General features: G+C 37.0%; 1 protein-coding gene across 2 annotated transcripts in view; it reads left to right on the top strand.

Annotated features, from left to right (window-relative positions):
- TPK1 (thiamin pyrophosphokinase 1) overlaps positions 1–18,093 on the top strand; it is a 333,066-nt gene that overhangs the window by 110,422 nt on the left and 204,551 nt on the right. For both annotated transcript variants that reach the window (XM_079932024.1, XM_079932025.1), the window contains one exon: positions 7,543–7,612. In XM_079932024.1, coding sequence (XP_079788150.1) covers positions 7,543–7,612 — 70 coding nt within the window. The remainder of the gene's footprint in view (positions 1–7,542; positions 7,613–18,093) is intronic.

Below are 18,093 nucleotides of genomic sequence, written 5' to 3'. Positions count from 1 at the left end.
TATGGGGACTCAAACAGTACTCTTGTCTCCTAGTTTTACCTTCCTGTATTGGCTCCATGCTCTGGGCTGTTATGATAGCCCATCACAGATCCAAGCTTACAGTCTCTCAGGTGGCAGGACAGCAGAAAAGGGAACCTGGGAAAGTCTCCCTAGGTTTCATTACCTTTGATTGGATCACATCTCTGTCTCTGAATCAGTGCCCCCAGGCAGGAGATGTAACAGCATGAACTGAGCCATGTGCCAAATCTGAATTTGGGTGTAGATTTAACGCCACTTACGGGCTGCGAGTGCAAGAGCGGTGTTCCCTTGAAGAAAATTAGTTACGCAAAAAATGAAGCTTTGTCCTAACCCTGTCCTCTTCGGCAGGAGCACCACTGCAACCATTTCTTGTGCTTAAAATTGTGTAAATGTAAAAATCAATATCTTTATTACTGTATATATAGTTAATAGTATCTTAGATGTATTTTTCCCTTGTTTTTATCGTTGACCAATATATTTAACACTCCCCACGCGTGAAGGTCTCCAAGGAAGATCCTGTAACTTCTCTTTTAAATCACAGAAATATCCTAAACAGGCATTCTGTTTTTTATGAAGAATTTAAGAAATACTAAAAGTGAACACCTGAATGTGTTTAAGGATAATAGTTCATTAAAGGAAACCTTCCATGAGTCCTTATATAAAATATATTTCTTATTAGGCTTCATGATATGGTTGAAGTTTTAACATGGCAGAGAATACTTACAGGTCAATGTTTTTAAGCAAGGGATATTTCTGGAAGAATTAATTGATTTAGACCTTCTTGGCTGCCGTAAGTATAAAATATGAAGTACGGCTTTATATTAGCATTGTTCCTAGTGATGAAAATTGGTTAAAAACACTTATCTTCACTGAAAAATGGGTTAAAGACTTAAATGTAAGACCTGAAAGTGTAAAACTCCTAGAAGGAAACATAGGGGAAAAGCTTCTGGACACTGGTCTTGGCAATGATTGCATAGACCTGATGTCAAAAACCAAACAAAGCAAAATTAGATAAATAGGGCCATATCAAACTAAAAAGCTTCTGGACAGCAGAGGAAATGAGCAGGAGTGAAAAGGCAATCTACAGAATGGGAGAAAATATTTGCAAGCCTTATATATAATAGGGGATTAATTTCCCAAAATGTAAGTATCTCCGACAACTCATTATCCAGAAAAAAAATCAAATAACCCAATTAAAAATTGGATAAGGAACTGAATAGACATTTCTTCAAAGAAGACCTGCAAATGGCCAACAGGTATATGAAAAGATGCTCAACGTTACTAATCATTAGGGAAATGCAAATCAAAACCATAATGAGATACCTCTTCAAACCTCTTAGTTTGGCTATTATCAAAAAAAAAAAAAAAGACAGCAGGTATTCGTGAGGAGGTGGAGAAACTCAAACCTTACTTTGCTGTTGGTAGGAATGCAAAACAGTGCAGCCGCTATGAGAAAGAGAATAAAAAGTTAAAATAGAGTTACCATATGACCCAGCAATCCCACTTCTGGCTGTTTATTCAAAAGAATTGAAGTTAGATGCTTAAAGATACAGCTGCACTTCCATGTTCACTGCAGCACTGTTCAAGATAACCAAGATCTGGAAATAACCTAAATGTCCATTGATGGATGAATGGAAACAGGGAATACACAGATAATGGAATATACAGATAATGGAATATTTTTCAGCCTTAAAAAGGAAGGAAATCTAGCAATATGCAACAACATGGGAGAAACTGAAGGACATTATACAATATGAAAGAAGCCAGTCCCAGAAAAACAGATTACTTCATGATTCCCCTTATATGTGAAATTTAAAACAGTTAAACTCAGGGAAGCAGAGGATAGAACAGTGGTGGCCATGGGCTCGGGGCAGGGGCAGATGGGGAGTTACTGTTCAACAGAAGTCAAGTTTCAGTTACGCTAGATGATTAAGTTCTAGAGATCTGCTGTACAATGTTGTGCCTGTAGTTAATGATACTGTATTACTCACTTAAATTTTAACAGGGTAGATCTCATGTTACGTGTTCTTACTGCAATAAAAATAAAACAAAAGACAAACCACGTAACCTCTGTAATGCCTGATAGTGAACTTTCTGATATCCGAGTAGTTGTGTCTGCCCTCACATGTTTAATAAGTGATTATCACTTCTTAATAAAGAATGTGATGTGTACTTGTTGGTAGACTATTTCTGAGGCTAGTCCAGAAGGTACCCCCCCTTTTTTTTTTCCAGCCACACTAGCTCATCTGGGTAGAAGAATAGAAGTTGGGAATTATGTGGTTTACTGTTGTTTCTAAAGCAGGGAGAGAATCCTGGCTTAAAGCAGTAATAGCGATAGACTAGATTGATTTCAGGTACACAAAGACTGATTATATCTTTGGAGTACTAGGGAAGAAGGACCTGTGTTAGGAGTAAACAGGATCTGGCTAACTGGAGGTGTTCAGCTGTCCAGGAATTCTGTAAGACATCTTCTACATAAGATTCTGGATCTTTGCTTTCCTCCAGATTAATGTAGGTACCTTCAACTCAATCCTGACCAAGTCTGTCAAAATATTTGATTTCTTCTCCTAATAATGGGATTGGATCTGAAATTATTCTTGTTACCTTATGTGTATTTTCCTTTTTAGTTATTATTACTGGTTTTAAAATTGTAATTACAATATAATTCATATTTCTTGTAAAAATATTTTTAGCAGCACAGTGTTTAATGTAAGAGTGAAAAAGTGTCTTCCATGATCCCATGCCTATTCCTTATGAATAATCAAGGTTAAAGAGTTCATTGTGTGCAACACAGAAGTGGTCTTGGATTAGCAAACTAAGAAGACATGATAGGCTTTACGCAACACTAAGTTTACTTAGCTTTAAGGAAGAGTTTCAAGACAGGTAATAAATAATGATTGTTAACAAAAATAGTGAACGTCTAGTTACTTCCCAGGAGTGACTTTCAAACATTCTGGTCACTCCTAGTTTGGTATGCTTCTGACCAGGAAGACATTGATTCTCGGGTGTCTTGAGCTGTTGTGCCTTGCTGTTTTTAGGAGCTTCCTCAGGGTGTAGGTCTAGCATCCTTTCTCCAGTGTGGGTGCATCTTATTAATGCTGATCACTGATTACTTGGATAAGCATTCTTGACATAGTAACCTTGGTACAATTCTTAGTTTTATTGAATTAGGCATATTTCTATATATTCTCTGAGTTGTTGTTGCAAGGAAGATTTGACCTAAAGTTTTAAATAACATATCTTATAAGAGATAACATATAAATACATATAAGAGCTACTTTTTTTTTAATGGTTCCTTACAAGGGCCTTGATATATTTTACCAGTATTTAAGTGATGACCATTCAAGTTTGCTAACAGCTTTTTCAGGATTACATATGATATCACAGTGACTATCCTTGTACATACGCCCTTGTGAATTTGGGCAAGTTTTATAGAGGCTACCTAGCATTTCTGGATCAAAGGACATACACATTGAAATTTTTATAAATCTGCCAAACTGTCTCTCAAAATTATAATTTTATCAACTGCATGTAAGAGAATATTCCCCATGCTACTTCCTTCTGGTTTTATCTTTGTCGTCTCTCTCCAGTTCCTGAAAAATTTTGTGAGCTTGGTAAAATATATATAATACTCTATTTTGCATTGGAATCAGCACACTTGGAATTAGATCAGTCATAGTACTAATAAGTGGCTGATCCAGACTGGAATCAAAATCCTTTATGTCTAGTGTTCTTTCAGTTGACTGACACTGAAAAATGTTTCTTTGATTTTACTTTATTTTTTCTTACATCTTAATACTTGGAACCAATATCATAGTCTACTTTTCAGAAAGTCAAATCATTTCTGTCCAGCTTTATTCAACAGAAATTAATGAACTAACCAATTAACCTCTGATTGTGGGTGGAGCTCTTCATTATTTGTCAGTAACAGTAACTTATGCCAGGTTAAAAAAAAATTAGTTTCAGATGTATTTAGCATGCTTATTGGTAGTACCAATATATAAAGTTGATGTAGAGATTTTAATGTATTTTAGTCTTCAGCTGTTTATCAGCCTGATCCATAGTAAATAACTATTCAAGCATTGAAACTGTAGTAATTGATAAATCTGCAAAAATTTTGCTGTATGAGCCAATGACATTTTTACATTAAAGATAACTCATGCAGTAACTTCTTTTCATTAAAGCGTGGGACAATTTAAATGATGATGGAGTGAACATATTTTTGAGGCTGATTCGTGATTTATCAAAAATATCCTATTTGAGAGTGTCCTCTACTACTGATTTTTTTAGTTGGTCTCTTTCATTAATAGTCATTTGTTTACTCAGCTTTCAAATTGCTACCAATGAATTCATGCCAACATTATGTAATACATGCTTGAAATTTTGTTTTCCAAATGCAATTTTATTTAAGTACATGGAAAATATTTCATTAATAAGATTTAAAAGTGGTAGAGTATATCTTTTTTGTTAAGCTTTATTGACAACAAAACAAAATAGTTTTAGGGACAGACTGGAGCTTGTGTTTTCTTTCAGATGGATTGCACCACAATCCCAGCTTCTAGGTAATACAAGAGTGGTCCACAGATTTCATCATGGTTATTTTAACTCTTTTATTCATTTAAAACAGGAATAGATGTGGACAAATTTACTTCCTAAGACTTAAGTATTTCTCTTTTATTAAAACTGCTCTAAAAATACCAGTTTAAGTCTGGGTGTGAGAAATAACAGGCAGGAGAAAACAATTTTGGATTATCAAAGTAACACTGATTTTAGCTGAACTAGAGTTAATAATACACAGTTTTGCAGATTTGTCCACTGAAATTGTCTCCTGTCCCAGTCCTCCCATCATGCTTCATTGCTTCTGTCATAGCCCTCATCAATGTCTACAGTGCAATGTATATATGTGCTTCTCTTTCTCCTTTTTCCACAATAGTGTGAGTCTGGAGAACTAGTTCTTTCTGTTATTCATCTTTCTATTCTGTTTAGGGCCTGCCACGTGATAGGTATAAATGTTGAATTCAACTGATATTTGTAAAATAATATGGTGCGAAAACATGACAAGTCATTCTATTTGATAATCCTTTGCCACTACTTCTAGATTTTCATTTTACTTCAGTGAATCAATTTTACATAAAAAGATCTTACATAAAAAGATACAACAGACTTGTTAATGTTGTTTACAGAGAAATGTATTATATACTCTGAGGGTAATTACAGTTTACCATCTGTTTCTTTTTTTTTTTTTTTTTTTTTTTTGCGGTACACGGGCCTCTCACTGTTGTGGCCTCTCCCGTTGCGGAGCACAGGCTCCGGACACGCAGGCCCAGTGGCCATGGCTCACGGGCCCAGCCGCTCCGCGGCATGTGGGATCTTCCCAGACCGGGGCGCGAACCCGTGTCCCCTGCATCGACAGGCGGACTCTCAACCACTGCGCCACCAGGGAAGCCCTCATCTGTTTCTATTTATCAGTCTTTTCCATCTCCCTATTCATTTGTTGTACAGCATCTTTTGTATGTGAGATTATCTCTCCATTTAGCTTTTGATGTCTTTGAACTTTTAGTTTTTGGTATGAAGGAAATATGCAGAATATTTTGTGATCTTCTGCAGGTTATGTTTGTGGTATAATTTGAATTTGGGTCCCTTTCCTTAAAGGGAAATACGTGTTGTTGGTAATGGGTAAAATGAGATGTCCCTCTTAGATATCTTGTAAAAACTCTTATTTTTGTTTTGCACTTTTTAAGGACCTTAGGCTTTTCTTTTCTAGAAAAACAATGCTTTTTAGACTTTATTTTCATTCTAACAGGAATGGAGAAAGAGGACTAATGAATGCTTTAGTCTGTTGAATGCTTACTATGTTCCAGTATTGTGATGAGCACTATTATAATTATTAAGTCATTAATTGCTTAATTCCTCTGTCAAAGGTGATACTATTACCATTTACAGTTGAAGAAGCTGAAGCAAAAAAGGGATTTCTTTTTTTTTTCCCCACTTGGCCTCTGTTTTATTTCTGATATAATATAGGACAGAAAACTATTTCCCGTATATCACTGATCAGTGGAAAATTCTTTGGGACCTTTACTCATGCCAGTACGGTCAATTAACTATCTTTTCCAATATTCCACCTGTTATAAAACACCTAGAAATTTGGAGGTAGATTTTATAAACACTCTTTTAAATGTGTGGCTAAATTTGCAAAAAGGGAAGGTGATCTCATAAGTGCAATAAAATGAGGAAGTAGCTCAAAAAAATACAGTTGTCTCTCGGTATCCGTGGGAGATTGGTTCCAGGAACCCCTGAGATACCAACATCCGCAGATGCTCAAGTCACTAATATAAAACGGTGCAATACAGGAATTCAGCTCCTTCCACAGATTCAGCAGGGGACCAAATTTGAAACCTTTGGGTATGGAGGGCCGATTATAGTTTATTTCTTCTGAAACTGCTGGTGTCCAAGGTCTTTGCTGATTTTTATGACCTAATGATTGGTTTTAACAGCTATGTGGGGACAGAGGCAAGGCTTTGGTCTGTTCAGGGTGAGGAATTAGAATCTTAGACATCTCAGCATTCACTCTTATATTGCCCAGGATTAAAAAAAAAAAGTTTGATTAGAAACTATTAGATAAAGGATATATTTTTTTAAATAAAGGGATGAATTGATGCTAAGATACTGACCATTTCTAGGAAAATTAGAAATTAGAGAAGTAACAACGACAAAAATAGTAGACAATGGACTAAGAAAATTTCAAGGAATGATTGACCAGCAGCATCAAATCCTAGGATGATACTAGGGGAAAAGCACGGTAAGCCAAGAGATAAAAAGGCCCAGTTAGAGAGGCAGCTGGGGCTCTTTTGCCTTATCTGATTATCTTAGTGCTTCCCAAGTTTCAGTCAATTTTGTACCAACTTCTCAATTTTTACAGTCATATATATCTAGATTATTAGTTACTTCATACTTTAAAATAAACTTATGATGTTATGCTTATTATTTATTTATTTTTTTTTTTTTTTGTGGTACGCGGGCCTCTCACTGTTGTGGCCTCTCCTATTGCGGAGCACGGGCTCCGGACGTGCAGGCTCAGCGGCCATGGCTCACGGGCCCAGCCGCTCCGCGGCATGTGGGATCTTCCCGGACCGGGGCACGAACCCGTGTCCCCTGCATGGGCAGGCGGACTCTCAACCACTGCGCCACCAGAGAAGCCCTATGATTTATTTTTAAAAGAAATCTTCCATATCACAGTAAAATATGGAAACCCTTAATACCTGCCATAAATAGAAAATTTCTATAAAAATTAATAAAATAAGGGAGCAAGGGACTTGCCTGGTGGTCTCGCTTGTGTGTGTGATGTGTAGGATCGTTTTCAGTACCAGCAGTGTCACTGGCTGAATGTGAAATGATCCAAGGAGGGGAGCGTGAGTGTGTGTGTGTGCATGTGTGTGTCTGAGTGCCTTTTAACGTTCAGCCTTTGAAAGATACTGCTCTAAGCTTCCTATATTGAAATATTCTTTGTTTTTTTTCTTTTTGAAGCTCTTTTAAGAGCCTGTGCTGATGGAGGTGCCAACCGCTTATATGACGTCACGGAAGGAGAGAGGGAAAGGTATGCTTTCTTTCAGCCAGTGTCTGTTATATCAGTTCTGCTCTTGAGCTTGCTTTTTCTCTTCTTAGTGAATGGTGACTGTTCATTTTCCTTCAAATTCTTTTTACAGAAAACCACCTCAGGGAGAGAGCTGCTTAACCATGTTGTATTATTTCTTTGCTTTGAATGGTATCTGCAAGTAGAAATAGGCCAATCTTATTCAAAATAAAAAAACATTCTACTATTTCACAGTCTCATGAAGTAGCATTATCAGATATCGATATTTGTGAGGACTTTGAACATTGACTAAAATAATGGTAATTTGAGTTTTTATTCAAACAGTTTAAAGGAATACAAACTGATCTCATATAAAAGATATATACTGCTGTAGAAGGTTCAAGATTTTTATATTAGCATCGAGTAAAACTCAGTGTAATTTATCTTACTTCTGAGTTATGCATACATATATTTTAAAGAGATAAATAATTTATTTCTTAATGATTTGTTATCTGTGCTCTCTCGTTTTCCTGATCTTTGCATGGTGAGCTATTTTTAGATGTGAGAATACATTTGATGAAAGCACAGTTTAAATCTAGCTCATTGCCAGCATGTGTGTAGTTCATCCTCTTGGCAAACACAAGAATTTATAGTCTAGATATAAGTAGACTAGCTATGAAATTTAGTTCTACTTCTACCATATGTGTTATTCAATGTACTGAAATGTTTATAGTTTGAGAAATCACCTCCTTGCTGCAAAAAATAAAAATATTTGATGCAGCATACTGTAGCTGTGAGTTTAAATACATGTATTTTGAAATGATGTAAAATGCATCTTTATGGCATCAAAATTTTTACTTCACGTTTTTAATATTGGAGCTGTTATTTTGAGAGCAGCTGGTTGCCCATAGGAGAAAGGCATGAGATTGGGCATGTCTGGATGCATTATCAAAGAATATAGCCACAGTGACAGCTAGGAAGACAATTTAAATTCTTAACATTTTGTGCGTCTTTATTTTATTTTATTTTATTGTTTTTAAATTCTTTTTTGCGGTACGCGGGCCTTTCACTGCTGCGGCCTCTCCCGCTGCAGAGCACAGGCTCCGGACACGCAGGCGCAGCGGCCATGACTCACGGGCCCAGCTGCTCCGCGGCATGTGGGATCCTCCTGGACTGGGGCACGAACCCGTGTCCCCTGCATCGGCAGGCGGACTCTCAACCACTGCGCCACCAGGGAAGCCCCTGTGCGTCTTTATTTTTAAACTTTATGGATTCCTCTGACTGTATTCTTGAAGACTTGACATGGACAGTGTGTGAAAAAATACTCAAGTATGTGTATAGAAGTGTCTGGGCCAGTTGCTTCAGAGAGGAGCATAATGGCCATGTGGGCAAGATATGAATTGGGGGCTGTTTGTTTCATGCCTATAGGCTGCTTAGTGGCCAGCGATCTGGTACTGAGTGCTTCTTCTCTTTGTGATGGGTGTAGCTCATGAACATAATTACATGAACCAGAGCTGTGAAAGGGTATTAACACAGTACTTCCCAGCTCTTCCTTGATCATAAGAACCATCTAGAATGCCTATGAAAAAATAGATTTCTGTACTGATTAATTTTATTGGATTGGGCTGGCCACTAGTGAGAAATACAACATCCAACATGTTTACTCGCATCTGAAAGTAGTGTACATTGCCGGATCTGGGAATGGGTGCCATTATTTTTGGCCCAAATTTCGAAATAATCATTTCTTATATTTCTGAACACATTTATGAGTAATGTTACGGAAATCTTCCAAGAAGATTTATATGATTTATCTAGCATCCATTTGTCCATATATGAAGATGTTTAAGAAGAAAGTGTATTTGTTGTTGATTTTCAAGTTGTAATAACATTGTTTGCCGTGATGCATAGTCTGATGCTTAGGGACGTGGCTGGCTGGGGTGAAGATAGAGTCCCTAATAGGGAGATGAGTGAAGCTAACTGCTTCATGTGGGAATTAAAGTCTTGGAATAAATCTCATTAAATCCAAACCCTACCCAGTTAAACTAATTGGACATAGGTAACTAAACATTGTTCCTATTAACTGTATTTTTAACAGAAAGGCTTTACAATGGAAATGGAAAAAATATTCATGAGTTTTGAAAAGCCAAGTTAGGGTTGTGGACCGCTGCTTCGCTTGTTCTTATTTTTTTATTTATTCAGTGTGCTAATCTACAATGTAATACCTTATAATTATGCAATAAAACATGAATATGTAGAGAATCATCTCCAGTTGAAGAGAAAGTGAGATCTTTACACATTAGGAATGGAAAGAAGGAAGGCTGATGTAGACAGTAACAGAGGAGCAGGGTTTGCCAAGGGATAGGGCTGAAGCAAAGTTCAGTGGTGACCTTACGTCTGATCATGTACGGAATGCATTCAGTCTTCTACATCTTTCACAAATGTTTGTCTTTTGTGTTTTTGTTTTTTTTTTTTTACAAATGTTTGTCTTTGTTTCTACTTTGAAAGTCACCTCTCTCCATTTACCAGGTGTTTTTTTTTTTTTTATAAAGAAGCCCTTAATGTTTTTATTTATTGTGAAAACAGTTCATGGTGATCTGAGTATATGCTAGTGAGTCGGGAGAAACAAAAAGAAAAAAATAAAATTATCTGTTATTGGGACTTCTTTTGTGGTACAGTGGTTAAGAATCCGCCTGCCAATGTAGGGGACATGGGTTCAATCCCTGGTCCAGGAAGATCCCACATGTCATGGAGCAACTAAACCCGTGCGCCACAACTACTGAGGTTGTGTGCTGCAACTCCTGAAGCCCAAGCACCCTAGATCCCATGCTCTGCAACAAGAGAAGCCACCGCAATGAGAAGCCTGCACACTGAAATGAAGAGTAGCCCCTGCTTGCTGCAACTAGAGAAAGCCTGTGCATAGCAACAAAGACCCAGTGCAGCCAAAAAAAAAAAAAAATTGTTATTTTTTCCTAAGTAGCAAAGAGTTGCATTGAGTTCTGCCATTTGGAGTTCAGAAAATATGACTAATTTTTCTTGCTCAAGTGAATGTAAGCTCAATGAATGTAAAGTCCCTTGTGCCTAGAAAATTAGATTCTCAGAAAATATTTGTTAATAAGTATTTGATTACAGTTACTCTGTTCTCTCTCACCATGAGGTTTTGAGTGACTTTGATGACCTGTGTATTTTCAGTAACTAGATTACCTCTGCTCTGAGAGCTGATAGGTTCTGATTCGGGTGTGTGTTCAGTCTGTACATGAAACTGAGGCAGGGTGAAGACCCAGTCAAGGAGACATAGAATGGGCACCACCAGTGATATTTGGATCCTAGCTGTGGTTGTGGACTTGAGATTAAAGAGGAAGACAGTTTATGAAGACTCTTTGTACTGTACTCCTGTACTCTTAACTGACTGTTTTCCTAATCCCAGATGTCTGTTTTTGGAAATGTGGGGTAGTAAGTTTGGGTGTCAGATGTGTGGGCTAATACCCCCAATTCTACAGCTCCAGCCTGATACTGACTCAAGTCTCATGTTTATATTCTGGTAGTGGTCTGTGATGAAAAAGTCCATTGGTGGGCTCGCAACATCTGCCTCCTGTCTTCTCCCAAGTAGGTAAAACCCACCGTTGGTCAGAACCAGGATGGAGAAGCCTGGCCCCATGATCAGAATAATCACAGGATACAGAGATGAGGGTGAAAAAATAGAAGAGAAGCAAGGTAGGATTTGCTAGGAAGATTTTACGGAGCAGATTTTTTTCTTGCTCATCATTGATAGGCATTGGAGGTTTGTTTTGTTTTTCTAGCGATGATTTTATTGACACTGTATTAGATCAGAAAAGTGTAAACTGTCCACAGCAAAGAATATTGGGCGATTGTTATTTGCTTGTACTAGGTAAATAAAAGTGATGATGGGGAGGGTTATGCACTCCCCGCCCTGCCCCCAACCACCATTGCTCTCCTCCCTCACCCAAGTTAGTCCTTTTTCTGCATCTTTAACAGATACTGTAAGAGAAGGACAGTTGTTGCTCTAGTCAGTTTTTAACCAGGGTCCGGAAAGTTGTCAACTCTGACAGTAATTACCAATGTTTTCCATCATAATGAATATTAAAACACAAACATAGAAGTGCACAAGTGATAACGATACAGCTTAATGAATTTTCTCAAAGGGGAGCACAGCAGTGTGAACAGTACTGAGATCAATAAGTAGAGTATCATAACAGGGTTGCCGGAGCCTTCTCCTCCTCCCTGCCGTTGCCAGCCCCCCTCACAGGAAACTACTCTCTGACCTAATTAATGTTACTTTGGGGCTTCATAAAATAAAATCATAATATATTGAATTTGGAGTGGATGGACATTTTTTGGGATAAAGACTCCATAGCTGGGCTTCCCTGGTGGCGCAGTGGTTAAGAGTCCGCCTGCCGATGCAGGGGACACAGGTTCGTGCCCCGGTCCGGGAAGATCCCACATGCCGCGGAGCGGCTGTGCTCGTGAGCCGTGGCCACTGAACCTGCGCGTCGGGAGCGTGTGCTCCGCAACGGCAGAGGCCACAACAGTGAGAGGACTGCATACCGCAAAAAAATAAAAAGACTCCATAGCTCTCTGAATCTGAAAAAAAGATTAAGAAACATTGCTGGAGGTTCTTACGGGAGAATTATAGTCACACTAATTATGGTTAAGAGATGAAGGAAGTAATGGAATCAAGTAGAAGAGAATAAGAATTGTACAGAAACAGTCACAAAATCGATCACACAACATAAGTAATCTGACAATATGGGAGAAATAATTTATACTGATCATTTAAGAAAATAATGCCTTTTAAGGTAGGTAAGCATTTTTAAACCCTGTTCTGTTAGACTCTAGTTAAGGTAAACTGAGTAAAAAAAAGAGAAAGCTTTGGAATGAGATATAGTCTCTCTAGAATAACCCAATGGCAGAAATAAGAATGTAGCATTTAACTTGTGATTCATTCATTCATTCATTCATTCATTCATTCATTCAAGCATCCATCGAATCCCTTTTACAGTTAGATATTTTGATGGTTACTGTGAATATATAAATAAATAAAATATAGTTCCTGCCCCCGAGAAACTTACAGTATAATAGAAGTAAAGAGGAAATTAGCATTCGGTGTGGTAGATTATAAAACACATAATGCAAAAGCTCTAGTTCTGTGTGATAGGTTCTATGACAAAGGAAAGCGTGGGTGTGGACCATTAAACTAGAATGGGGGTGTTAGAAAATATTCTGAGGATCCTAATGGAGTGTAAAAGGTTAGTTAGGGCCCCAGAGTGCTGTGTGTGTCTGTGTGTTTGTGTGTCTGTGTGTGTCTGTGTGTGTGTGTGTCTGTGTGAGAGAGAGGTTACTGTGGCGAGGTGGAGTGTTTCTCCTTTGTCTCCTGGATGAACTCTAAACTCACTACGGTGAGAATCAGGGTGTGTGGCGTTTGCTGCTGTTGTCAGCCGTGCCTTGTCTTCTCCCAGGTCCTTTCTCCTCACTGCCTGTGCCCAGGGCCCTTTCTCAGGCTGATCTGCAGCTTGATCACATTGGTACCACCCATAATCCATTCTGATTGTCTGGCAGTCCATTCTGATTGGTCAGAGCTTCTAGATCCTTTGCTGTACTGATGTTCAGATGGTTTTAGTAGCATACGCTAGTGTTTTTTTGTTTTGTTTTTTGTAGTAAAACTCTCCATGCATCTGTGCTCAATAAAATGCTGTCTGTCCCATGAGGACACCCTCTCCTTCCAGCCCGATGGGACTTGGACGTCTCTTATATCTTGTAATACTTTTAAATTTACAATGTTATATTCACATTTTACCTTGATTTAGAGCTGTAAAGACGTATATCTTTAACTAGGTTGTAAATTTCTAGTGATCTATTGTCCTTTAACTATGCATAATACTTTGTAATTATTTACCTTCTCATTTTACCTTGTGATTTAGCTACGTGTAGATGTATCTTATCTCTCTCATTAGGTGGTGAACTCCTGGAAGGCAGTGATCATAATTAATCTTTATGTGCCTTATAATATCCAGTACACTAATGAGCATCTAAGAATTTATTGAATTAATGATTTTTCTTTGATATCTTGGCAGAAATGTCACAAAGACGAAGCTTTTTTTTTTTTTTTTTTTTTTTTTACAGCCAGGGGTTTCTAAGATACAGTATCAGGTACTAGAAGTATCTTGATGCTAGAGAAGAAACTTCAGGGATATATATAAATATATTTTAATATTATTAGCATGTATAAACCATAAATGTCTTGTATCTAAAAAGACTATCCATTTTTTGTCTGAAATCATGAGTAGTAATATGTCCCACTTATTTCCAGAATGTCTTACATTACACTGTATTCTTTTTTTATGTAACATTTTATTTTTTTAATTTTTTTAACATCTTTATTGAAGTATAATTGCTTTACATTGTTGTGTTAGTTTCTATTGTATAACAAAGTGAATCAGCTCTATGTGCACATATATCCCCATATCCCTTCCCTCTTACGTCTCCCTCCCAGTCTCCCTATCCCACCCCTCTAGGTGGTCACAAAGCACCAAGCTGATCTCCCTGTGCTATGTGGCTGCTTCCCACTAGCTAGCTATTTTACTTTTGTACATTGTATTCTAATTCCTTCTTAAATGACTCTTTTATCATGAAACTAAGGTCCTTACCTTTGAATTTATTGGCATTTTGATGCTAAATGTGAGAGGTTTTCTTTTTAAATTGTGATTCTGTGGGACTTTGAGAATCTGAAACTCACGGCATAGTAGTTTGAGAAAGGGATATGAATTTTGGTGTCATTAGTGTGTAGGAATTTGAAATGGGGGGACTGTTGTTTTTAGATTAGTTTTCTCAGAGTAATTGATGAATATAGCATCCTGACTGGGAAGTCCTAAAGATTATTTTTTATATAAACAATGTTCTTGTTGAGCTTAGTTAGTTAGGAGTTGGTCTTCTCTTTCATTTAAAAGATTAGCACCCAACAAAAATTCCCTGAATTCGTGAGCTGTTTGTATATTTTGGAGATTAATCCATTGTCTGTTGATTTGTTTGCAAATATTTTCTTCCATTCTGAGGGTTGTCTTTTCATCTAGTTTGTAGTTTCCTTTGCTGTGCAGAATAAGTTTCATTAGGTCCCATTTGTTTCTTTTTGTTTTTATTTCCATTACTCTAGGAGGTGGATCAAAAAAGATCTTACTGTGATTTATGTCAAAGAATGTTCTTCCTATGTTTTCCTCTAAGAGTTTTATAGTGTCCAGTCTTACATTTAGGTCTCTAATCCATTTTGAATTTATTTTTGTGTATGTTGTTCGGGAGTGTTCTAATTTCATTCTTGTACATGTATCTGTCCAGTTTTCCCAGCACGACTTATTGAAGAGACTGTCTTTTCTCCATTGTATATCCTTGCCTCCTTTGTCATAGATTAGTTGACCATAAGTGCTTTGGTTCGTCTCTGGGCTTTCTATCTTGTTCCATTGCTCTGTGTTTCTGTTTTTGTACCAGTACCATATTGTCTTGATTACCGTAGCTTTATAGTATAGTCTGAAGTCAGGGAGTCTGATTCCTCCAGCTCCGTTTTTTTCCCTCAAGACTGCTTTGGCTATTTGGGGTCTTTTATGTTTCCATACAGATTTTAAGATTTTTTGTTCTAGTTCTGTAAAAAATGCCATTGTTAATTTGATAAGGATTGCATTGAATCTGTAGATTGCTTTGGGCAGTATAGTCATTTTCACAGTGTTGATTCTTCCAATCCAAGAACATGGTATATCTCTCCATCTGTTGGTATCATCTTTAATTTCTTTCATCAGTGTCTTATAGTTTTCTGCATACAGGTTTTTGTCTCCTAGGTAGGTTTATTCCTAGGTATTTTATTCTTTTTGTTGCAATGGTAAATGGGAGTGTTTCCTTAATTTCACTTTCAGATTTTTCATCATTAGTGTGTAGGAATGCAAGACATTTCTGTGCATTAATTTTGTATCCTGCAACTTTACCAGATTCATTGATTAGCTCTAGTAGTTTTCTGGTGGCAGTTTTAGGATTCCCTATGTATAGTATCATGTCATCTGCTAACAGTGACAGTTTTACTTCTTCTTTTCCAATTTGTATTCCTTTTATTTCTTTTTCTTCTCTGATTGCTGTGGCTAGGACTTCCAAAACTATCTTGAATAAAAGTATTGAAAGTGGACATCCTTGTCTTGTTCCTGATCTTAGAGGAAATGCTTTCAGTTTTTCACCATTGAGAATGATGTTGGCTGTGGGTTTGTCATATATGGGCTTTATTATGTTGAGGTAGGTTCCCTCTGTGCCCACTTTCTAGAGAGTTTTTATCATAAATGGGTGTTGAATTTTTTCAGAAGCTTTTTCTGCATCTATTGAGATGATCATATGGTTTTTATTCTTCAATTTGTTAACATGGTGTATCACATTGATTGATTTGCGTATATCGAAGAATCCTTGCACCCCTGAGATAAATCCCACTTGACCATGGTGTATGATCCTTTTAATGTGTTGTTGGATTCTGTTTGCTAGTATTTTGTTGAGGATTTTTGCATCTCTATTCATCAGTGATATTGGTCTGTAATTTTCGATTTTTGTAGTATCTTTGTCTGGTTTTGGTATCAGGGTGATGGTGGCCTCATAGAATGAGTTTGGGAGTATTCCTTCCTCTGCAATGTTTGGAAGAGTTTGAGAAGGATGGGTGTTAGCTCTTCTCTTAAATGTTTGATAGAATTCGCCTGTGAAGCCATCTGGTCCTGGACTTTTGTTTGTTGGAAAATTTTTAATCACAGTTTCATTACTTGAGATTGGTCTGTTCATATTTTCTGTTTCTTCCTGGTTCAGTCTTGGAAGGTTATACCTTTCTAAGAATTTGTCCATTTCTTCCAGGTTGTCCATTTTTTTGGCATAGTTGCTTGTAGTAGTCTCTTAGGATGCTTTGTATTTCTGCAGTGTCTGTTGTAACTTCTCCTTTTTCATTTCTAATTCTATTGATTTGAGTCCTGTCCCTCTTTTTCTTGATGAGTCTGGCTATTGGTTTATCAATTTTGTTTATCTTCTCGAAGAACCAGCTTTTAGTTTTACTGATCTTTGCTATTGTTTTCTTTGTTTCTATTTCATTTATTTCTGCTCTGATCTTTATGATTTCTTTCCTTCTGCTAATTTTGGGTTTATCCTTACACCTAAAGGAACTTTCTCTAGTTCCTTTAGGTGTAAGGTTAGATTGTTTATTTGAAATTTTTCTTGTTTCTTGAGGTAGGTTTGTATAGCAATAAACTTCCCTCTTAGAACTGCTTTTGCTGCATCCCATAGGTTTTGGATCATCATGTTTTCATTGTCATTTGTCTCTAGGTATTTTTTGATTTCCTCTTTGGTTTCTTCAGTGATCTCTTGGTTATTTAGTAATGTATTGTGTAGCCTCCATGTGTTTGTGTTTTTTACGTTTTTTTCCCTGTAATTGATTTCTAATCTTATAGCGTTTTGGTCAGAAAAGGTTCTTGATATGATTTCAATTTTCTTAAAGTTACTGAGGCTTGATTTGTGACCCAAGATATGATCTATCCTGTAGAATGTTCTGTGTGCACTTGAGAAGAAAGTGTAATCTGCTGTTTTTGGATGGAATGTCCTATAAATGTCAATTAAATCTATCTGGTCTATTGTGCCATTTAAAGCTTGTGTTTCCTTATTTATTTTCATTTTAGATGATCTGTCCATTGTTGTAAGTGAGGTTTTAAAGGCCCCCACTTTTATTGTGTTACTGTTGATTTCCTCTGTTATAGCTGTTAGCAGTTGCCTTATGTATTGAGGTGCTCCTATATCTGGTGCATATATATTTATAACTATTATATCTTCTTCTTGGATTGATCCCTTGATCATTATGTAGTGTCCTTCCTTGTCTCTTGTAACATTCTTTAAAGTCTATTTTAGCTGATATGAGTATTGCTACTCCAGCTTTCTTTTGATTTCCATTTGCATGGAATATCTTTTTCCATCCCCTCACTTTCAGTCTGTACTTGTCCCTAGATCTGATGTGGTTCTCTTGTAGACATCATATATACGGGTCTTGTTTTTGGATCCATTCAGCCAGTCTGTGTCTTTTTGTTGGAGCATTTAATCCATTCACATTTAAGGTAATTATCAATATGTATGTTCCTATGACTATTTTCTTAATTGTTTTGGGTTTGTTTTTGTAGGTCCTTTTCTTCTGTTATGTTTCCCACTTTGAGAAGTTCCTTTAGCATTTGTTGTAGAGGTGCTTTGTTGGTGATGAATTCTCTTAGCTTTTGCTTGTCTGTAAAGCTTTTGATTTCTCCATCGAATCTGAATGAGATCCTTGCCGGGTAGAGTACTCTTGGTTGTAGGTTCTTCCCTTTCATCACTTTATATATATCATGCCACTCCCTTCTGGCTTGTAGAGTTTCTGCTGAGAAATCAGCTGTTAACCTTACGGGAGTTCCCTTGTATATTATTTATCATTTTTCCCTTGCTGCTTTCAATAATTTTTCTTTGTCTTTAAT

Source organism: Stenella coeruleoalba, assembly GCF_951394435.1.
Source record: "Stenella coeruleoalba genome assembly, chromosome: 9".
In the NCBI taxonomy this organism is placed as follows: Eukaryota; Metazoa; Chordata; class Mammalia; order Artiodactyla; family Delphinidae; genus Stenella; species Stenella coeruleoalba.
The sequence above is the reverse complement of the archived record's forward strand: the minus strand, read 5'-3'. Positions and strand labels throughout refer to the sequence as shown.